At 43.6% G+C, this 24,405-nt stretch overlaps 1 protein-coding gene across 3 annotated transcripts in view; it reads left to right on the plus strand.

Annotated features, from left to right (window-relative positions):
• The window catches only part of LOC147899357 (calcineurin B subunit-like protein), a 52,446-nt gene extending 30,001 nt beyond the window's left edge, over positions 1–22,445 (plus strand). Inside the window, exons 10-14 of one of the 3 annotated variants that reach the window (XR_015541442.1) lie at positions 20,006–20,072; positions 20,193–20,298; positions 20,980–21,090; positions 21,482–21,529; positions 21,748–21,836. Coding sequence is in view for 1 of the 3 variants with exons in the window: in XM_087378479.1 (XP_087234605.1) it covers positions 20,006–20,072; positions 20,193–20,243; positions 20,980–21,090; positions 21,482–21,529; positions 21,748–21,876 (406 nt within the window). In the remaining 2 variants the exon portion in view is untranslated. Of the gene's footprint in view, positions 1–20,005; positions 20,073–20,192; positions 20,299–20,979; positions 21,091–21,481; positions 21,533–21,747 lie in introns of those variants that run through there. The other 2 variants (XM_087378479.1, XR_015541443.1) reach the window with 2 other exon arrangements.
• Positions 22,446–24,405: the final 1,960 nt, after the last annotated feature.

Genomic DNA, 24,405 nt, shown 5'->3' on the forward strand with positions numbered 1-24,405 from the left:
AATCTGAAAACAAAAAGCGGGAAGCTGAATAGCCCATTTTTCTTTTAGTTTCAAAAGAGAGTTTGTTTGAGTATGCTTGTGCTTTCTAAGTTAGAAATGTATTTTTGCCTCTTTGTAGAAACGATACATAAGTGTAAGGGCCATTTAGCTTTTTATGTTTTAAATAAGAGAGAGAGAGAGAGAGAGAGAGAGAGAGAGTTTCTAGTTTTTTGGAAGATTTTGTTTCTTGACTTGCTTGTTTATTTTTGCTTAGTCACCTGCTTCGTTTCTTCTTTATTTCTTGTTTTCATTCTCTTTTGTTTATTTGACATATTTTAGTAAGCATTGGGTTTTCCCAAGAGACTCCGCGGGTCTTTAGAAACTGAGTATAGCTGCTTATGCTTGGGCACTGATGACAACATAAGTGTTGCTTTGCTTGCTAAGTATGTCTTCCTTTTTTTTTTCATAAAAGTTTTTGTTTACCTCTTTTTTCTTCTCTTTCATTTTCTCTTTTATATTCTTTGTAGATTTTTGATCTTTAGAACAAAAAAAAGATCTAAATTTGTATGATTGGACTTATTCTAGTCTTACAAAGGTATATATATAATAATTTGTTGTCTAAAGCACATGGACAAAAGGGAAAGAGTAGTTGTTTATGGTATGTGTGTTGTGATTTCAACTCACTATTTAAGGTGATGAAAAGTACATGCTGAACCAAGTATAGGGGATTGTTCAACCAATGTATTTCCTTGATTTGTGAATATATAAAAGATACTTACTGGCCAAGCCTTGCAAAAACGTGCCAAGTCATTTAACGAATTGATGAGAAATTCTAAGCCATTGTCGAAACAAAGAAGGCATCTCCTATGCTTTGTGCAATGCCTTCGTTATTGTTGGGAGGAATAATACCAATTCTTTCAATTGTATACGGTGTATTGTAACCAATGATACATTTTCTTTTGCATTCTTGTTTGGATGCATTTCTAAAAGTATGTTTGCTCATATGACGTATGGTTGCTTAGACTTGAGTCAAACCACAAAACACCTTCATCATTGCTCAAATACCTTCATCATTGTTCAGATGCATTTCTATAAACCAGTGTTGCTCATAAAAATGATTGTTTGCAGGTGAGTCAAACCACCAAATACCTTTATCATATTCCAAACGCCTTAGACTTAATGCATTTGAGTATTAAAAAATAAGAATAATTAAGATCTAGGGTTGTTTTAGATTCGGTAGGTGATGATGTTTAAAACATATACAAATGGGCTATAGACCAGAGGTTTGGTTCAAGATTATAAACCCTTCATGAGGTGAAAAGAATACTTTCGAGAAGGTGAACGTGTTGTGTGCTTTTAAGGAGCAAGCTATAAGTTTTGTAAATTTTTTCTTTAGTCAACATATGATCTGATGAATAGTGTGTGAAGGATAATTGAGATCTTCAAAGTTACTTGGATGCCAATGGGTGTTAGTTGGCTTTGACATTAGAGTGCCATTGCAGCTCCACATTGCTACATGGTTCCCCCTTGAGCACATGGGCCTTGGATTGCTATTTGTCCTTGGTGTGGACATTCTCTTGTGTCGAATGTCCGCTTTCTCTTGCCCTTGGCTCCATCATTTGCTTTGTGTCTCATTTTCTATGCTTGAGCTACATATGGGTTAAGTGTCAGTCAACATTTTTTAAATAAAATGGTTGCTTGTTGGTTCTGATTTGTGTATTACATGCACTATATTGCATGTTGTCTCATAGGCAATCTTTGGTCTTTTGAAGATGTTAGTATGCTTCTCTCTCTCTCTCTCTCTCTCTCTCTCTCTCTCTCTCTCCTTAGAGAGATTGGAGGTCGTTGGGATCAGGACTTTTGAGTCTACCCTCTAGAAACACTAATTCAGCAGGAGATTGGATATGAAACAAGCAAGCTCTTGTTGCATTTGAAGTACCATCATTGCTGTATCACAGCTCATGCCATTTCATGGCATCCTTGAGTACGCGCCACAAATAGAAGCAAGGGGCGACTAAGGAGTGTGATTTTAGTCAGGCCCGCATGGAGCTTAGATTACTCATGGATGACATATGATATCCCCCACTAGTAGAGTTTTTTTGTGTGTTATATAATTTGGTTTGTTCTTAGAGGCTTTCTTGATCTCAAAGACCTTATAGAGATTAGAGGTCGTCGAGCTTGGAACTGTGAGCCTACCCTCTAGAGACGCCGAGTAGGAGATTGGATACAAGACAAGTGAGTTCTTGTTTCGTTTGAAGCACCATCATTGCTCAGGTCGTTTCATGACATTCCTGAGTATGTTCCTTGAAGAGAAGTAAAAGGCAACCGAGATTTCTAGTGGGATTCTAGCTAGGCCGCATGGAGCTTTGATTACTCATGGATGACACATGATAGGAATCGTCTTTACACATGGAGTGTATTATATGATATAGATGGATATATCTAGTTGATTTTGCCTTTGGTTGCATCACCCTATATATGTTAAGGATCATAGAATTTGACATGTTCGACTAGCTTGGCAAGAAGATGCTATGTGTCCATAAATGAACTAACTAGGGCCTAACTAAGTCTGGACTGTCTACGGTCAAGGCTGGGCTAACCTAAAATCTTGGATTGGATCTCAGGTTAGGACATAGTCTAACCTAGGGTTCGGATTAACCTATGATTGGAGTAGCTCTTGTCAGAGTGCAGCAGAATATGCGAACGAAATGAGGGCAGATCTACAAATAGAGAGAGACAGCAGAAAGACCTCTAGAGAGAGAAAGATGTGTTTTGGGAGACCAAGAACTGTACAGCAAACTGCAGTGGACTGCAAGACAAACATGCTGGAAAACCCTCTCCTCCTTACTGCTGAGTAAAGCCACAGCTAGAAGATCAACTCCAAGGCTGAAATCTGCACCCTGGGAGGTTTCCAAACACAAGCTAAGCTGCGCCTGTGAATTGAAGAAATGATGGGCGCAAAGGCCCAGTTTGTACCAGGGGGGTGCAAACTGACCGACCTAACCTGACTGGTTCTAGTTGGCTGGTCTGGCCAAGGCACTCTGTGGGTGGTTGTCGAAATGTTCCTTCTTGTCCAAACACCATTGGCACAAGCTTCTCCCATGTGAGAGTGTTGAGTCTCCCACTCGTGACCAGGAATGAGTAGAATGTTGATTACTGTCTGGAAAGATGTGACAGCACAGCGATGGCCATGACATCTCTTTCCCAGCTTGAACGACCTCCGCTGAAGTGCTTGTAAGTTGTTGATGTGTTCCGGTTGTTGACATCGCGGGGTTCAAGACTTGCATCTGCACTTCCAAGGAGACGCGCTTCATGGGTGATACCCTATTGTAGAGCGATGCTAAGTGCTTCCAGATTCCTTTGGCCAGCGTCATGTGCTTCACATGGTTGATCACTTGAGGGGTACAATTGAGAAAAATGAGGAATGAACTCGGGCATTGATCCTATCCCACAAATTGTGACAATGTCTGCCTCTCCTTCTGCTCAAGGATGCCAAGGTCTCCTCATCTAGATCTGTGCTCTCCTGGTCCAAGGCTTTTACTTGACCTTGTGCTCTAAAGTGCAATATGCCAACAGAAAAGATAGTGCAGATCTCTGAATATAGAGTGACAACAGAAAATTGCCTAGAGAGAGAACTGAACAGCAAACTGCAGTGACTGCAAGGCTCACGTGCTGGAAAAACCTCTGCTCTTTACTGCTAAGCAAAGTGGAAGATTTAACTCCCAAGGCTGAAATGCACACCTCAGAGGACTCCAAACACAAGCTGGACTGCACCTTCGGATTGTACAAATGATGATCTTAATCACCCAATTTATGGAGGGGGTGAGGGCAAGGCCGACCCAACCTGATTGGGTCTGGTTTGCTGGTCTGCTTAACTGGTCAGATTAACCAACCCTTGTCGGGTAGGGTGACCCGACCCTGGTTGGGTGGTTAGCTTGGCATGTAAATCCAGCTGGCAATAGCCAGCCCTAACTGACCCTTTGACCGGGTGGTTACCAGACCATAAACATGCCCTCTAACTGGCCCTGCTTTACTTAACCCTTTACCAGCCTATCTTGCCCTTGTTAAATGCCCTGGTAGTACCCCCAACTAACACCATATTTTACAGGAAGAAACTACTTACTACCTCAGGTGGGCACACCCACAAAGAAGCGTCTCTCCCTTTAGTGCAGACAGGAGATGACTAACTTAAACAGATCTAGCATGGATGAGACTTAGATCCAATGGACGAAAGATGATCCATGAAAGGCAGCTAAAAGTAAGCTATTCTAGGAAAAGCATTGCTTAAAGGAAAAGCATAGGCGTTAGTGGAAAAGTAAAGCTACCTAATGCATGAAGCCTAAATTTAAGGCTAATTGCTAAAGATAGCCAAGCAAGGCTTATACATACAAGTCTAGGACTTCTATTGAATGAGCCTAGAGCATCTTGGAGTTGGATGTCTCATGTGGATTTTAGACATGTTGGCCAAGGGATTGTACCTTGGGAAAGGGTAAATTTGGTATGGGACGCATGATTTGACCCTAATCCTGGCAAGCTCTCGCGGCGGTCTAGACCTCAGGCTCGAGGGTGGCTCGAAGTATTGAAGCTATGGTCGGGAGGTGAGCTGCTGGCTCAACCCTAAGGGTCATGTGGTATGGGATGCATGATCTAACACTGATACTGGCAAAGCTCTTGCGGTTGTCTAGGCCTTAGGCATAGGGGTGGCTTGAAGTATTGAGCCTACAGCTAGGAGATGAGGTGCTAGCTCAACCCTAAGGGGTTTCTTCCTATACGTTTCATTAGTATATGATTCTTGCTCAAAGGGCTATAGTGTGGTTGGGGATGTTTCATTTGGTATCATACCTAGCTTTGAGCTTGAATAAGTCATATACCCTCTTGATTGTTCTGTCAAGAATCGAGTACGTGGTAGTTTCGTTGAGACAAGTGAACGACCTAATAGAGGCATTTGGGCTTGTTTGATGTGGGGATAGGCTTTCTTGATGTTTATTTGGATCCTACCAAGGTTTATGGTGATGATCCATATAGGTCATCCGGATGGATGGTCGGTAGTGGTATGGGACACTATAGATACTATTGATGGATGCATTATAATTCTCAAGTGGTAGGAATTCCAAACCAATACCAGCGAGTCCTTAATTTCCATTGTTGTTATACAAATAATATCCTCTAGATGGATCCCCTAAAATAATAAAAAACCTAGATGGATCTCATAATAAAGGTTTTAACAGATATTTTGGCTAGTGTTTAGTAAAGCTGAGCAATTTACTAAAGCCAATGCAACTTTTGTTTGAGAACTTTTGATTCTTGATGTTTTGTAGTATCATCTTTGCTTTTTAGCGAAGAGTATTGTAAAAAAACATACTTGATGAATGTGACAAAGAGGCTTACAAAATAATCATGATATTTATAGAGTTGTCACTGTTGTTTACTTTCTGATAAGAAAGTCAATAAAATTGTAGTACAATTCCTGAGATTACTGGAAAAATTCTAGACTGAAACTCTCAATATACTTTGGATGGGAATTGAAATATAGAGAGATGAGTGCAGATTACTTCTATGTAAAGTTGGATGGATGAAGATGGGAGCCAACAGTATGTCCAAGTAGACTGCACAGATTGGGGTTGTAGATCTCATCTATCATGGTGGAACGGATCTAGGTATAGTTCTCATGTGGTGGTGGTTAGGTGACTTGGGTATAATGTATATGTGGAAGGCTAGGGGAGGAGTGCCAGTAGGCAAATGGGTGCGATAGGACAAGCAGCCCCTCCCCATGTTTGTGTGCTTGGGTTGCTATTGATGGACTGAAAAGGGAAAGATTGACGGTATAGAGGTTCCTAATATGTTGAAAACTTCCATTGGTTCCTCTCTGCTTGTTCTCACCAATTCTTGGTAATCATATGGACTTTTCCTTTTCTTTATACAAAAGTACCATTCTATTATAGCTTGTAAGAATACAAAGGTTCAGCTATCTGTGAGGCTCTGTCTGAACAGAGCTGGTTGCCATGCAGCCTGTCCCTCAGGATCCCAGCTCACTGTTCAGGCTACACCCTTGGAAGCCAACGCTAACAACTAGCCATGAGGACTATACAACCCACAGATTCCTCGATTCCTGAAAATATATCAGGCACCTGTAGGCCATGCCTTAGAAATGCCCATGCCTCTCTGCGGTCTTCCAAGAAATCCTCTGTGCCTTGTTCCTAGACTGCCTTCAAGGTGTGGATGATGTCATCTTGATACTGGCAAGTGTAGCTGCAAGCCGGACTTGCTGCTCCCACTTCATTGGACTGCAATGTGCTATCTAGATGCTCCAGGCTGTGACTCCAAACATGAGGAACTTGAGCAGGCTGCTCACCACCCAACCATGACATCTACGGGATGCGATCCCAAATCAGGAGATGTCCCCTCCGAGCCACGAGCTGAGCTATTGGCACGAACTCCCAACTAGATCCTAACCAGCCTGGTGTCCCATACCTCCAGGTGGTGCCTAGAGGCCTGGGATCTGCTGTTGGGCCTTGGGCTACGCTAAGACGTAGGCACGCGTCCGCGACTCAATCCAGGATCAGACCTAGCACATGGGAACAAGACTTGCTCCCATCCGCTCCCTGAGAATTGAACCTCTGGGCCCCTTATATAGACTCGGGCCCGATGCGCCAAAAATAGCGAAGACCCCTAACTGGTTCGTACCCTTGCCACCCAACCGGAGAATCAAGCTTGCCTAGCCCTAAGCCTCCCCAGGCTAGGCTACCTGAGCTAGTCTTGTGTACCCAGGACACGTCAGATACCAATCCGTGCACATGACATACTCCCCCTCCTCTAAGAACTCACTCCTGAGTTCACTAAAAGACCCGGGAATGTTCTCTGGAGGTTCTGTAAATGTTTCCCATGTTGCATCCTCCTCAACACGATTCTTCCACTTGATCTTGTATTCCGTGACAGTTCTATTACGAATGTCTTTCACGAAATTCAAGAATACTCTTAGGTTCGTGTTGAATAAAAGTCAAATCTGTAACTTCTATTATTTCTTGAGGAGAAACAAGTTGATCATCCGCACCCAGTAACTCTTTCAGTCTATTGACATGAAACACTGGATGTACTTTAACATCAGGAGGCAATTCGAGTTTATATGCAACTAGTCCAATCCTTTTAACAACCTTGAACGGACCACATTATCTGGGGATAATTTTGGAATTAAACCAGTACTTAGGCTCTTGGATTCCTTGGGAATACGCAAATATACCATCGTTCCTTCAGAGAACTCTTTGGGTGAACGATGTCTATTAGCATAAAATCTGTCCCCATTTTGGGCTCTTCTAATAGACTCCCTTGGCAAATTGCAACATTTCTTGCATGTCTTGCAAGAATGTATTTGCAGCATCATTTTGAATTCCCTTGAACCCAACCATAACTGGTGAGTTAGGTTGAAATCCGTAGATAAGCATAAAAGGGCTGGAACGAGTACTTGAATGCTTTACTGTTATAAGCAAATTCGATCATGGGGAGATAATCTTCCCATGAAGATTGTCTCTTAGAAACATATGCCCGAAGCATATCTTCAACCAATTGGTTGACCTTCTCTGTACTACCATGAGATTGTGCATGATCTGAGGAAGTCATACTCAGAGTAGCTTCTAACTTCTAAAAAATAAGTGTCCAGAAGTTACTTGTAAACTTCGAGTCCCTATTGTTGATTATGTCAGACGTCAAACCATACAGCTTAAATAAGTGGTCCTCAAACTCGTGAGCTTGCTAAACAGCTGAGATGATTGTTCTAGTAGGTAAGAATCTAGCCATTTTTGTCAGATGGTCCACTATGACCCAAATGGAGTCATTGCGCGTTCTAGGCAAACCGGTAATAAAATCCATGGAAATACTTTTCCATTTATTACTCGGGATTTGCAACGGTTGTAATAAACCCGCGCTTCTAAGACATTCTGCCTTAGTAACCTGACAAACCCGGCAACCTACCACATAGTTTTCAATAAATGCATGCATCTTAGGCCAATAAAAGGTGAGAGGGAAAGAGGGGAGTGGAACGATAGGAGACAGAGACACAAGGGGTGTGGGTGTGTAAAAATGTGTTGAGCCACACCACAAACTCAAAGGTTTTATTAGGATTAGGTATTCACCCTATGACTGTCCTAGGACAGTCATAGTAGTCGTAACATTTAAAGGGTGGCAATGTGCCTTTACCCCAACAACCTCCCACCTAAAGGCCAATGTGCCTAAAGGGGAGAAAAGAATAAAAATTACAGCAATATACAGTTACTATATATAAGACCATAAAATAAGAATGGTCTCATCCTAATCCCATGATGTGGCGACAATGTGCAAACCGCTCTGTAGGCAAGCTCTTAGTGAGCAAATCTGCAGGATTATCATCAGTATGCACCTTCACAAGCTCAAGCCGCTTGTCTTTGAGTACCTCCCTGATGAAATGGTATTTCACATCTATGTGCTTGGTCTTCTGATGAAAGACCGGATTCTTTGCCAACATGATAGCACTCTGACTATCACAATGCAAAACTGGTATATCTCCTGTAATGCCCAAATCTCCCACCAGCCGAGTAAGCCATATTGCTTCCTTGCAAGCCTCAGTGGCTGCAACATATTCAGCTTCAGTGGTTGACAGTGCAATGCATTTTTGCAACCGAGACACCCATGATATAGCACCTCCTGCAAATGTGAAAATATAACCGGTAGTAGACTTCCGGTTATCTGCATTCCCTGCATAGTCTGAATCTGTAAAACCATGCACCAATGCATCCTGCCTACCATAGCATATGCACGAGTCTTTGGTACCCTTGAGATACCTCAAGACGCCTTTCACTGCTTCCCAGTGCCGCTTGCCTGGATTTGCCATATACCTGCTGATGACTCCCACCGCAAAAGCAATATCCGGACGAGTGGCAACCATGGCATACATCAAAGAACTAACTGCAGATGCATACGGAACCTTGGCCATCTCAGCCTTATCATCATCTGATCTGGGGCTGTCCTTACTGCTGAGTTTTAAATGAGGAGGCAACGGGGTACTAATAGACTTCCCCCCCTCCATGTTAAACCTCTGCAGTACCTTGCCAATGTACTCTTCCTGTGACAGAAACAAAAGTCCCTTAGACCTGTCACGAGTAATCCGCATACCTAGTATGTGATTTGCATCACCCAAGTCTTTCATGTCAAAAGACTTATGTAGTTGTTTCTTCAAAGAAATAATCTCCTGCTGAGATTTGCTGGCAATTAGCATGTCATCCACATATAGAATGAGTAGCATCAAACTGCCATCCTTTGCCCGTTTGGTGTACAAGCAGTGATCGGTCTCACACCTATGATACCCTTGGGACTGCATGAAAGCATCAAACTTCTTGTACCATTCTCTTGGCGCCTGCTTGAGTCCATACAAGCTCCTCTTGAGCTTACACACAAGCTTCTCTTTCCCTTTCACAGCATATCCCTCTGGCTGACTCATGTAGATCTCATCATGGAGATCTCCGTGAAGAAAAGCAGTCTTCACATCCATCTGACATAAATCCATGTCCTCATGAGCAACAAGAGCTAACACTGCTCTCAAAGTAGTCATCTTGACTACAGGGGAAAAGATCTCATCAAAGTCAATGCCCTTCTCCTGCTTAAATCCCTTGGCAACCAATCTGGCCTTATACCTCGGTAAAGCATTTGAATCCATTTTGACTTTGTAAACCCACTTGCATGGCAAAACCTTTCTGCCTGCAGGTAGCTGCACCAAGTCCCATGTATCATTTTGAAGTAGGGAGTCCATTTCTGACTGCATGGCTTTCTCCCACTTCCTTTTCTCTATTCTTCCCATAGCTTCCCTGAAGCTGGAAGGCTCACCACAATCTGTCAGCATGATAAAATCAGCCACATTATTGGCTCCTGGAACAAACCTGTCAGGAGGCCGTTGTACACGGGTGCTCCTCCTAACAAAATGTTCCGTATTAGGCTGCTGTCTAGCCTGTTCGTCATGCATGACGGGTGGCTGTACCACCATATTTGGCTGTCCTACAGCGCCATTTGCTGGCATATCCAGTGGTGCATCATTGGCAAAATTGTCTGGCTGATTTTCAGCCTGTATACCCTCTTGAACAGGGTTATTTACAGCAGCCTGCTGCTGCATATTAATGGGCATTCTTTGCTGTCTGATATCATTATAAACAACCCTCCTCTATTCCACAGGTTGCATGGGTTCGTTGTGTACACTATCCTCTTTAAAGATGACGTCATTGCTGCGTATAATCTTCCGTTTGACAGGATCCCATAACCTGTACCCCATTTCACCTTCGTCACCGTAACCCATGAAGATGCATCTGAAAGACTTTGGCTCCAGTTTGGTGCGCAGTTCTTTGCGTACATGAGCAAAGCACTCGCAGCCAAACACACGTAAGTGCTTATATGAAGGTGGCTTGCCAGACCACACCTCCTCTGGCACTTTCAACTCCAAAGCCTTGTTCGGCGACCTGTTAATTAGGTGAACTGCTGTTTGCACGGCTTCTGCCCAAAAGCCATGGGGCAATGCAGCATAAGACAACATACATCGAACTTTCTCCTGAATAGTTCGATTCATCCGCTCACTCACACCATTTTGAGATGCATTATGAGGGGCTGTGAGTTCCTGTTTAATGCCCTTAGCTTCGCATAACTGTACAAAAGCATGTGACACATACTCACCCCCATTATCGGATCTGAGGCATTTCAGCCTGCGTCCTGTCCGATTCTCAACCTGAGTGACAAACTTCTTGAAAGCATCTAAGGCATCGCTCTTATGCTTCAAGAAATAGACCCACACTTTGCGTGTGGCATCATCAATAAAAGTAATGAAATACTTTGCACCCCCTAGTGATAGCTGTGGCATCTCACACAAATCAGTGTGGACTAGATCAAGCGGTGCTCTATTCTGGGGAGTTCTCCTCTTATGAGGAGTCATAGAATGCTTTCCAAAAATGCAATGTTCACAAGTAGGCAAATCTGAAAATGAAAGAGACGGCAGATAACCCAAACGTGACAGTTCTTGCATTCCTTTAACGGACATGTGTCCCAACCGGCTATGCCACAATGAAACCTTTGGCAGCTCGGTTATGGCAACAACATGATTACCTACACTGGAAACATAAAGAGGGTACAAGGTATCACTCTTATAACCCTCAACCACTACAACCTGGCCATCAGTAATTACCCATTTGGAATCCCCAAATGTGGTGTGATAACCACTGTGATCCAACAAGCCAGTGCTAATCAGATTTTTCTTGATTTGCGGCACATGGCGAACACCATCAAGCATAAATATGCGTCTGTCAGGAATACTATCTGTATACTGCCAATCCCTGCAATCTGACATGCATAGTTGTTCCCAAGGTGAACAACTCCATGAGTACCTGTGTAGGAAGTAAACCACTCCCTATGAGGCGTAACATGAAAAGAAGCACCTGAATCCAAGAGCCAGGTGTGCATGTCATGGCCATCAACAACCAATGTATGTGCAATTACAGCAGAAGAACATAATACATCATGTCTGTCACCGTCACTGTCCTCTGCTGCAACATTCACTGCATCCAAGTCATCTGCCTTGGCCTTGCCTTTGCCTTTGGAAGCCTTCTTGCCACAGTAAAAGCATTTAATATCCTTTTTGCCACGGGAATGACTGCGGGATTTGGACTTGCCAGCAGATCTCCCCTTCTGCTGAGTCCTACCTCTTTCCTGTACCTGCAAAGCATTGGAAGACTTGCTGCCCATATTATTCTTCCTGCTCATCTCCTCCATAAGGAGAGAGCTCTCCACATCAGCATACATAAGAGTGACATTTGAATTTGACAGAGTGGTCTTGAAAGTGTCCCAACTCTCAGGGAGGTTACACAACAAGAAAGTAGCTTTGAACTCCTCATCAAGGTTCAATCCCTGTGCGATAAGCTGTGTAAAGATGGCATTGAACTCACTCAAGTGTGAGGTCATAGCTGTACCTTCCTTCATGCGAAGGTCGACAAGCTTCTTCAACCAATAAACCTTACTGGCTGAACTCTTTTGGGCATACAACTCTTCTAGCCTCTGCCATAGTCCATAAGAGGTCTTTTCTGCCTGAACATTGAACACAAGAGAATCAGTGAGAGTAAGCATGATAGCCGCCCTTGCGGACAAATCAAGCTCCTCCCACTCATCATCTGCCATCCCAGATGGCTTGACACCCTTCACCCTTATGGGCTTAGAAATCTTCTTTAGCAGAAGTACATTCAAACACTGTTCTGCCCATAATGCATAATTGTGTGCCCCTTCCAATTTCTTTATGTTCAGTATTGAGGATTCACTTCCCCCTGATGCCATATCAGACAAGGAAAGTGCCTGACTCCCTGTAAGTCAAAAAATGACTAAATAAAATTCTGATTTCTCAGAAAACCTGCTCTATCAAGAGCCAGGAGCACTCACAATAGTGCTGTTTTTTACTGTCAAAAAATCTGCAGCAAAACATAAAATTTTCCCTCCAGTCACTGTACCTTCTGACACACTGTACCGTGCTCAAATAGGCATAAAACAGTAACTACAGAATGCTGCAGCTGTTCCACAAGTGTTTTATAAGTGCATTATCATCTGACGAAGCACAAAACACTGCTGTCCTGATCACTTCTCCCACCTCAGATGAGGTATTGATGCATAAACCACTTGGCATACACTATTTTGTCCACAAAAAAAAAAAATCCAAACACCTCAGCCTGTCACAAAACCTGCAACAAAGTATGGGGCAAATCCCAAACAATCACCCTTCTGCCAAGGGGATAAAAGGCATCTGAAGTTCTCAAACAGTAACTCAAGTGCTCACAAGCAAAATCTGGGCAAAAGCCCCTTGATTTGACACCTGTACCAAGTGAAAAACACCTCAACACTGAGGTAGCATACAAAATTCAGCACTCTCCTGGTACTTTCACCTGACAATGTGATGCATAAACTGCCCTGTGTGCACAGTAGCAACACAGATCCCAACGTACAAACACTGAAAAGAAGATATTTTGAGCACTGTCAACGATGGACAGTTAGGGACCGAGTAAACTCGATGCGCCCTGGCCAAGCGTGGCTCAACTGAGATTTTCTAAGTGCCATACACAAAATGTGACCTGCAAAGAAATGTCACTGATACACTGCGGAAAACGAGACCAATGTGGGCACCCTGGCTCCACACTGCCCCAAGGCATACACTGCATTCACTGTCAGGCAAAAGCCCTATGAAATTGTCACTCGAAAACTGAGATTTGCACTCAGCAAAAGCATAAAAGCCCTCTGCAAATTAAGGCATCTGACCTTCCCGAAACAAAATAACTGTGCAACCACCACACACTGTGGCACTAGTCACCTCAAGCACGAGGGACACGAGTGTACTTGCTGTACCTCAAGCACACAGTTTTAAAAACTGAAAATTCCGGGAATGCATTAAAAAAAAACGTTGTACTTCTGTACCTGCGTGTACTTGCAAGTACCACGCAAAAGAGCAGAGTGCTCTTCACTCTTTTCCTTCTTCCCAAAAAAAAAAAAATTCTGTGCCTGCTGTACCTGCAAGTACCTGCTGTGCCTACACAGAGTATCTACTGTACCCTGTACTTGCGAGGGCACGGATCCCCAAAAAAAATGTCGAAATCTTGGCTGAGGGTACAGCCGGTACGGCTGTACCTGTACGTGCACGCGTCCGTACAGCCGGTACGGTTGCCTGTCGCGGCTGGTCGCGGTCGCGACTGGCTGGTCGGCTGTTGCCTTGCAGTCGGTCGGCTGGCTGCAGCCGCTAGCTGCGGCTGCCTGGCTGGCTGCGGCCGCCTGGTAGGCTGCGGCCGCCTGGTAGGCTGCGGCCGCCTGGTAGCAGCTCGCAGCAGCTATAGCTGCTCGCGCAACTGCTGCGCGCGGTTGCTCCTGCGCGCTGTGCGCACTGGCTGCGCCCTGCTTGCGTGCTGCTGCCCTGTTGCGCCCTGCTCGCGCGCTGCTGCTGACAGAGGGCACGAGGCCCGAGGGGAGAGGGAGGGGTAGACCGGAGTGAGAGGGAGAGGAAAGCTCTGATACCACTTGTGAGGGAAAGAGGGGAGTGGAACGATAGGAGACAGAGACACAAGGGGTGTGGGTGTGTAAAAATGTGTTGAGCCACACCACAAACTCAAAGGTTTTATTAGGATTAGGTATTCACCCTATGACTGTCTTAGGACAGTCATAGTAGTCGTAACATTTAAAGGGTGGCAATGTGCCTTTACCCCAACAAAAGGTATGTTTCACAAGAGACATAGTCCGATGTATACTTGGATGTCCAGCACTAGGAGCATCATGACACTCCTAGAGAATCTTGGATCGAAGATCCGAAGCATCTGGCACACATTTCTTTCCATGCCGGAACAACAAGCCATTCCTAATCATCCACTGACCTCCCATCGCCCATACCGTAGGTGGCACAATCCCCGAGTCATGGTCAACCATGGAGCTCCCATCATGGACTTTCTGCCAATAAGAAGTGAAATGACTATCAGTTGCGCAAAGACCTCTCAAGGATTGAAATAGGTCAGATGATATTTTCGTAAATAACATAGCATTTACAAACTTGACTTGACTTAAGGCATTCGCCACACTATTCATCGAACCCTTTTGATAATGTATTTCAAAATCAAAATCTTGCATTAACTCTGCCCATCTAGCCTTTCTTCCCCTCAATTCTAACCCGTCAGACACATACTTGATTGACTGATGATCTGTCAATACAAGAAACTTCGAACCATACAAGTAGTGTCTCCAAACCTTAAGAGCATGCACAGCTATATAGAGTTCTTTTTCTAGTGTGGGTCAACGATATTGGGTGTCGTCTAGCTTCTTACTTTCAAAAGCTATAGGTCTGTCCTCTTGGAATAAAGCTGCCCCAATCGCAAAATCACTCGCATCGGCCTCTAAGACATAAGGCCGGGTAGGATTGGGTAATGCAAGAGCGGGTGCTTCCTTGATAGTGAACGTCAAGGTTTCAAAAGCCTTGTTTAATGCATCATTCCAAGAGATTGACTGGGTAGACCTGCGTCCACGATCTTTTAATATGTTGGTCAGGGGTGCCGTGATGTTCAAATAATCACGCACAGACTTCCGTAGAAAAACCGTGAATCCTAGGAAAGAACGAAGTTGTTTCACTGTCTGAGGGATGGGCCATTCCAAAATCTTCTGGATACGATCCAGATCAATGCTAATATCTTCAGAAGAAATCTTGTGTTCTAAGTAAATGATCTCCTTCATAAAGAAGTCACATTTACTCATCTTGGCATAGAGCTTATGCGTTCTTGTGCTTAGCATAGATACGGAATTGGTGATAACCTGTACGCAAATGAATCTTAGTGAAGTACTTCGCTCCGGCCAAACGGTCTATCAAATCATTGGAGCAAGGAAGAGGGTATTTATTCTTAGTTGTCACTTTATTCAATCATTTATAATCTATACACATTCTCCATGAACCATCTTTCTTCATTTTTAAGAGGACAGGTACTCCAAAGGTGATTTACTTGGGCGAATATAGCCCATATTCAGATAATCTTGTAGCTGTGAAGCTAACTTATTTTCCTCAAGCTGGCTCATCCTATAAGGTGGAATACTAATAGGTTGAGCCCCAGGTACCAAATCTATGCGATGATCTACTGCCCGTTTTGGAGGTAAACCTTCCGACAGTTGAGTAGGGAATACATCAATGAAATCATCCAACAACGTTCTCAATTCACGGTGTTCAAACACGCTTAAATCATTTTTGTTATTAACAGAGACAACAAATGAAGAAAGCAGAATCAAAACACACTGATACACATCATAATGAGAAGTGTTTATTATATTCCGAAGCTGCATCCCAGATATAATAGGTGCTTGAGAAGAGGGGATATTTCACATTGAATACAAAATTGGGCGTCCTTATCGAAAAAAGAGAGTGTATGCTCTTTCCATCCAATCCGAATATCGTGGGTTTTAAACCACTCTATTCCGATTAGAAAGTCCACATGTTCCAAGTGCATGACATAGCACGTAAGAGTAGCTGTGTAGTCTTGGATCCGGATAGAAAGTGCGTCAATCTTGCGATCCCAAAATTGCTTCCCAGTTAGAGGCTGCGCCTTGTAGGTGTGATTGCTAGGTATCGTGGACATCTTCATCCTTTGTATAAGTTTGTAATTAACAAAATTGTGAGAGCTGTCCGGGTCAAAGAGAATGTGAACTCTTTGGTCCCTTACTTCTCTGTAAACGCGGAAAAGGTCATGGGGCCCAAATGGGCAGGAAATGACATTTACAGAAATACCTGTCATCAAAACTTGGTTAGCTCCCTTAGCTTCGGTATCTTGTCCCGCATGGAGCTTCGGTCCCAACGCTTGCATCTGGTTCTTGCGCTTAAGTCAATCATTCCGAGTGTGGCCCCGCTCCTCGTATATGAAGCAACATCCTTCTTTCTTTAACTTCAAGGTGCGTAGGAAACGGGCACGACCATTCTTCGTCTGAGTCGAGTTCTTCTTAGAGATGTTGTCTATAGACTTCGACTCCCTGGTACCAGTGGTAGACTGGAAGAAGTTCCTCTTGTTCTTTCCACTCGTGTCGGCAATTGTGGTTCCCTTTGCGCTCACCATGGTATCATTATAGATGTGCACATAGTTCATGGCCTCTTGCAAAGTGGTACACTTGTTCTTAATGTGAAGCTTGTACGAGTTAGGCAAACCATCCACAAAGAAACCTAACAAGATAACTGGATCCATCTTCGTAGCTTTGGTCTACAAATCACGAAGTCTTTGAAGATAGACCTCAAAAGTCAAATTCATCTTGGACATATCAAGGGCCTTGAGCTTGCCTACAATATCATAATCTTCCTCCTCCTCCAGAAACTGTTTCTTGAAGACCTCTTCGAATTCTATCCATGTTGCAGGCTTGGGTCGGAGTTTCTTCCACCACAATAAAGCCTTCCGTGACATATACCTTGCTGCAAGCTGCATTTTCTTTTCATTTGGGTGAGGGTGAAACTAGAAGTGTACTTGCCTCTTGTGCAACCGAGTATCAACCACCTCCTTGGTACGGGACTTCTGATTTCTGGGACAAGGATCTTCCTCCTTCTTCAGAAACTCTTTCTTGAAGACCTCTTTGAATTCTATCCATGTTGCAGGCTTGGGTCGGAGTTCCTTCCATCACAATAAAGCCTTCCGTGACATATACCTTGCTGCAAGCTGCATTTTCTTTTCATCTGGGTGAGGGTGAAACTAGAAGTGTACTTGCCACTTGTGCAATCAAGTGTCAACCACCTCCTTGGTACGGGACTTTTGATTTTTGGGACAAGGATCTGGAGTGATATTCGGACCTAACACTGAAGCCAAAGCATCCACATGCGTGAGCGCCTGAATAGTGCTAGTCAAAAGTGAGAGTGAAGTTTGAATCCCTTGGAGTTGCTGTGTCAACCCCGTTTGATTCGCATTGGCGCGCTCAAACTTTTCATCAAGAGTGGTGGTGAATTCACTGAAGGCAGTCTTTGTAATCAGATCATCGTAGAGACCCTAGTCATCATCTGCATGGTAATTCATATCTTGGTCTCCCATCGCAAGCCCGGGGTCTATGAAATCAGCCATGACTGAAATTTGATCTGAAACAGAAGATGGACTAGAGAAGAGAAAGAATTAGGTGGGCTCGAAGCTAGGAGGCAGGGACGAAGTGAAAGCCGGCCAGAGAGGAGATGACCGAAGAAGGGAAAGGTTGGCCGATGAAGAAGGTAGGCTGGTCCGAGTTGACGATCAGCTCGGATCTTTGGACCCAGAACCCCCGCTCTTGGCTATGCCGCACGGACTTCTGTAGCAGGCCGTATTGCGTATCTGGCTCCCGAACGTGATGGCATAGAGGCACTTGGAGCATGTGTAGTCCACCGGCTGGAGTAGAAGGCAAAGTGGCCGAGTTTATAGACGGGTAAGCAAGCTTTTATGAAAGCCATGCTTTTCAAAAGCCCATCCTCCAAGTTTGGAGGGGTGGTTCTTTTTTAAGCCTCCAGGCCCCCCCGAAAAGCACCCGGTACAAAACGCGATTTAGCCCTAGCTTGTTGCACACCTTCCTGCGCTGCTCTCCTACCTGCCAACATGTCCCCTGAGCAGCTAGTTGCACACGGGATCCCCCTTGGTTCGCCCAGCTCTACGCTCCCTCATGACTCCCTTCACACTCCTCTACCTGGCCCTCACTACACACCTCTCTCCCTCTCTCAGCCCTTCTCATCTTACAACGAATTCACCCTTCTTTCTCCCTCTCTCCTTCCTTCTTTCCCAATCCAGTGCCACTACCCTTAAACGATGAACCAACTGACACTTGCAGGGCATGAACATGAATTTCGAAATTGAGGCATACTTGGAGAAAATTTCGTCCAAATTTCTCGTAACAGAGATTCCTACCTCAGGAGCTGGCTCTGATGCCAATTGACACGACCCCAATACTCCTGAAACCTCCGATCTGCAAGCAAACACAAGAATACACCAAACATGAGGAATCTGAGCAGGTTGCTCACCACCCAACCATGACATCTACGGGATGCGATCCCGAATCAGGAGATGTCCCCTTCGAGTCGAGAGCTGAGCTATTGGCATGAACTCCCAACCAGATCCTAACCAGCCTGGTGTCCCATACCACCAGGTTGCGCCTAGAGGCCTGGGATCTGCTGCTGGGCCTTGGGCTACGCTAAGATGCAGGCGCGCGTCCACGACTCAATCTAGGATCAGACCAAGCACATGAGAACGAGACTTGCTCCCATCCGCTCCCTGAGAACTGAACCTATGGGCCCCTTATATAGACTTGAGCCCCATGCGTCCAAAATAGCGAAGACCCCTAATTGGTTCGTACCCTTGCCACTCAACCCGAGAATCAAGCCTGCCTAGCCCTAAGTCTCCCCAGGCTACCTGAGCTAGTCTTGTGTACGCAGTACACGTCAGATACCAATCCGTGCACATGACATGGATGCTGTTGCTTTGGGAAAATTCCAAGTGCCATCGGGAGGGGAAATATCTTGGTTCATGATGAAAGGCGCTCCCTCCATCTATTAGATAGGCTGGGAAAAAATTCCCTGTGGAGAAAGCATGTTAACCCTTTGTCAGCCACACCATCATGCTCCATCTAAAGATCCACTGCATCATCTGCGTCTTAGCAACAACTTTGAGGGAACTCTGCCAGATCCTCTATGCTGCAGGGCACCTCTTTAGAAGTGGGTGATATTCTGCAGGCCCTCTCTCCTGCAGCAATGCTAGGTCCCATTTTCTCATCTACTCCACAACCATGGGCCAAGCGGAAGACCTCCGTGGGCCACCGTCATGCATTTGTGCAGATGAGCACAGATGAGACCTGCTATTCCTGTTGGTCCAGGGATCCTGGACCTGAAATCTTTCTTGTAGTATCTTGTTCTCTCCATCTTGCATTTTACTTTCCCTTGTCATTCTTTAGGGACAAACTCAGATTTATATGCAAAAAATTGTAAGATAATTCAAAATTGATTTCGCGTGAGACTTTGATGTTGGGACATTTCAGGTCTAATATGTTCCTCTACTCTTAAAAATAAGCTCGATCCATCAACTAGTTTGTGGTGAACTTTGTGGCATTGGTGAAGAGCATAATAAATCACGTGCTTTCCTTGTTTGGCCTCCAAAACCAGATGATTTTTCGTTTAGGTTTTTCTGTCTATATAGTCACCATCTTTGTTAATGGTTATATCCCTCCCTCCCTCCCTCCCTCCTCTCTTCCTGTCCTCCCATTCCTTAACTCATTTATTTTGCAAACAACCCCCTACACATGCACACACGCATGCAGATGCGCACATGCTCCTAGTCTCTTGCTTGCTTACAAAGTGGTGCCTATCTCAATAGTGGAGGTATTGGATGACTATTTTTTCGCTGCTTCTTTTGTTGACTGTCTCTCTCTTCATTTGCTTGTTTTTGAAAAGTGAGCTTCACTTGTTTGTTGCTTTAATTGTATATTTTTTAAAATTTCTGGAAATTAAAATGAATGGTTATTTGATTATAGTCATGGGTGCTGGCAACAGTGGCTATGTGACAGAGGACCAGTTTTTGGGGGCACTAGAATTACCAAAGACTCTGTTTTCAAAGCAGGTACAGCTGTATATTGGTTGTGAACACTCTACTTATCTGTTTGTGTATAAAAGCCTTATGAGGCCTCTTTGAGCTACATTGCATGGTTTATTGAAGAAGGGTAAATGTTTGACATGACAGATATTTGGCTTCTTTGATAGAGAGGAGGAAGGTTCTATTACGTTTCAACAGGTACTTTGCATACCATGGGTTGGAGAACACTGCATATGTGCTCGAAGTAAACGGTGTATGTACAGCTTGAAAGAATTTCAGCATTTAAGTAATTTGTGACTAGTTGTTAAATATTATTTCACGATTTTGCTAGCTTATTGATTTGTTTCAAATGATGCTTTGGGCATTTTTCCGTGTAATTCTATTAGCTGTAATCAAAGTGGCAAAGAAACAAGCGAGTACAAGTACTCGTGAGCACTGCCTTATGTTCTGCAAAATGCAAATGATTGTGAAGATGAATGGATGATTACTTTGTAGCACTTGCGATGGAAGCCTGTGTAGAACCATTGGAAAGTTTGAGAGTACTATAATGCAACCACTTGCATATGCAAAGTGATGTGCAAACTCTGTGTGTGTGCGTGCGCATATGTGTGTGGCTGTCTTCATTATTTCGAATTTTTAAGCTTTTATGGAGCACTGGAGTATATCGATAGAGGAGGATAATGTTGATGAGTTGATTTGGGGAGAGAGAGAGAGAGAGAGAGAGAGAGTTGATTGGGGGAAGTGGAGAGAGAGAGGGGAGGAGACAGAGAGAGAGACTAGAATAGAAAGTAGTTAAGCATGCATGAGGTGTCCAAAAACTATTGGGAGGGCACTTTTTTCCAAAATTCTCAGTAGAGCACTGCCCTTGCAAGGCAGTGCTAATAACTAGGGGAAGTTGAGTCTATGAGAATAATGCTGTTGTGATGTATTGCAGTTTCTGGCAGGGTCAGCATTTATTTTAAAGCATCCCTCGTTTGGAAGATTAAGTAGAAGTGCTTTTGAGTCATGTGACTTTCACGATCAAGGCTTTCTGTCAAGCTTGGAGGTACTATGATCCCATACACTTTTTCAACCCATGTTTAATCAAGAATCTTAATGTTCGTGGCATGCTGTAGCAAAGTCTCCACAGAGTATGCCTGCATGTTCATAATTGAGCACGGATCCATTAGCTTGTGTTGTACAGTACATATGATGAATTTTAAGGATTGCAATTTCTTTATTATACTTGCGTGAAAGTATCCACATTTGTTTCTGTTTAAATCAGTAACTCAAGGCCTTCATGCCTGAGAAATTATTAGTACATCATATAGGGTAGAACCTGTGTTTCCTTTCACTACCATCTTTCTTGGTCTGCTCAGACTTGTTCCCTTTGATCTGTCTTGACCAATGATCTACAGTAAGCAGCAGCTCATCTTTTTGGCTGCCATTTGTACTAGGTGGAACGGAGTTTGCAGTTGGTCTTTCCAGATATTACCGATTTGCAGGTGATTGGTACATTTGGTGAAATGAAGTAGTTAGTGTCCTTGGGATTGAGAACTCTGATATGTTTTCTGCCCTTTGGCTTCTAAAGTTCTTCTAGAGAGTTAAAAATTTTCTCAGTTTCAGTGTTCACATAGTTGTTTGAAACATCCCAGAAGGCTAGTTGTTTTTAATAATAATTTTTTGTTTCTTACCAGTCAAAGTTTCTGCATTTGCTAAACAGGTGCAAAAGATGTTTACCAAATTGGACATGGATGGTGATGATTCTGTCAGTTGGGATGACTTCAGAATATTCATGGAGAAATATCCAGAGCTGCTTGGCGTTTTTCTCCCCTCTTCATGTTGGGAATGAATGTCTTTTGAAGTCACAGATTGTACCGAATGTCCTGTGGAGGCCTGCCAATGTTTTTTTAAAAACCGGTCTGGTGATTTTTGACTTAAATTAATGGAGGTTCAGGTTGCAGAAAACAAAATTTTCGAGTATCATGTAATATAGTGCAGCTATTGGCTTGCAAGAACTCTAGTCAATTCTTTTTGTTTTTGGGGTATTCTTCAGAGGATCATCAAGAATTTTACCATTCAGGAGGGTCCACGAATGGGTGACCCATTTGTAACAATTGTAACAGATGATATGGCGGGGTTGTCAAAAGAATTTGAGTTTGTGCAATGAGGCGGAAGTTATTGCATTCAATAAGTACCCATTGAAGACTTGCAAAGCTGTATGAAGCAATTCAAAATCTGATTGTCAATAATTCAAAGAATGAGTTTTGCTCAATGGACATGGTTGATCTAGTATGTAACTCCAACCCGCAAATGAAGCTTATGAAGATGAGGAAATTACTCCAGCAGATCTTCAATTTTGAACTCTTATGAAAACGTGGCTTATTAAGAGTGGATGGAATGACATTCGGAGTCATCATAAACTTAGTTTTGGATGTGATTTGCACATTACATGAAGATTTATCAAGTCGCTTGTCGCTTTGGGAAGAGATGCCCATTAATTGGCTGTTCTAACTCGTGTGAAATTTTTAGCATGTATACCAGTTGGAGGTTCTTCTCCTACATTATATTGATATTTTGTGTGATTGGCAGTGCTATATTGCTCTCACTCTTGCCCTTATTGTGTTTGAAGTATGGATTGATCCATTCAAACTATGGACACTTACAGGGAGGTTGTGCCAATAATCTTTTAACATCCAACCCTGCGGATGTAGAAGAGCTCAAGCATGCCACTCCCAGGTGCTTCCTTCAACATTTTCGTTTGTTGCTATTGGAAAGGACGGTGATGATTTGTTTGCATCCGCAACCCTGCATCCATTGAAGAAAGACAGCACCACTTCCTTTTAAGGACAACCCTTGGGAACAATGCATTGTTCTGGCTGCAGCAGGCTGCATTGGGAATTGCTCTCGAGACACAATGTTTAGATGGTTTTTGGCCTGCGATGGGTAGGCCTTAGTGAAGGTTCGAGGATGGAGATGGGAAAAATAGGTATATATATTTTTTGGGTTCCTTGAAATCTATGATTGGTCCACGTCAGTGTTGTATTCATGGTTAGCCGTCAATTAAGGTGCCTCACGATGGGTAGGGCTTAGGGGGGGTGTGGGGCAGATGGGAAAATTATTTTCCAGGGGATTTTTTGTGTGAGAAATTTCTATTGGCTGGTGGCGGCGATTCTTTATGACTGAATCTTAGAATCCCTGCTTAGCTCTATAACACGAGAAGAAGGATCCAATTTCAATTGCAGCTGGGGAAGAACACCATTTCTGAGATCCATATCACTTTACATGTAGTCCTAGAATTTGCAAGAACATCGTAGAAGGGGATTCTAGCGACATCAAGCGATGCTTTTGGTTTTGCATTTCCAGCTCCACGATGGACGGGCTCATCTTAAAGACTCGTGTTCCCTCTGCCGTGTACTTGTCCCTATCTCACTGTCTGCATGTCCACAAATCGAGCTCAGCCATGCCTTTTGAAAGATATGAATAATATCATTCACCTTGTTCTTTTCGGCTGCCTGCGGATATGCTTGGTCGACCTCTTTGTCGAAGTTGCCGGTGCTTCCTCACTGGCAATGTTTCAGGTCGTTTTGAAGGGTAAAGGCATCATTCCACGCTTGTGCTTTCATTCATGTCTTCTCTCCGCATCTTGTGGCTCTGCCAGCTTCTGGGCAATTCCTTGTATTCATGGCGGAGCTTATGTTCTTAGAATTCGTTATTGCAGGGAGGATATTCCTAAGGGAGGTTGCACTTATTCATCCTTGAGTACCGAGAGCGATAACTTTGAATGAGGTCTTACTGTCTTGATTCATTGACTTTGTACTCCATCTCTCTGAAATACTTCGCTTGACAAATCTGTAGAGATGACCACAGAAGGATTACCTGATAAAGTGAACTCAATTATCAATGGTAGAAGGCTTAGTATACATTCGTGCTGCTTTTGCTCCTTTGTATTTATGTGGATTTGAATAGGAGTTGTAATTGCATAGGTGCTTTTGTAGAGACTTGCGTGAGGACAACATCAATGCCAGTCATTCTCTGTCTGCCAGTACACCAGTTCTTGTGACCTCTATTGGCAAACCAACAAAAGAAGACTTGTTAATACATTTTGCAATTAACAAAGCTGCAAGCAAGTTAAGCGTTCCAGGAAGCAGCCCAAGACACTTGTGCGAAAGATTTGCGGTTTATTCTATCATATTGTAGATTATGTTTTAACTTTTGCTTCGAAATTGTTTTAACTTTTTCATTCTATTCTTTTGTAGACTGTGTGTTAACTTTTACAAACGGAGGTAACATGATTATTTCTAAATTGTTGAATTTGACTAACTGCAGACGTGTGCGGGGTTTTTCTACTCAAAAGAAAAGTTTCTCGGTATACTTGCAT

This window comes from Dipteris shenzhenensis, chromosome 8, assembly GCF_047967505.1.
Source record: "Dipteris shenzhenensis isolate YYH24624 ecotype China chromosome 8, Dip_SZ_1.0, whole genome shotgun sequence".
Taxonomy (NCBI): Eukaryota; Viridiplantae; Streptophyta; class Polypodiopsida; order Gleicheniales; family Dipteridaceae; genus Dipteris; species Dipteris shenzhenensis.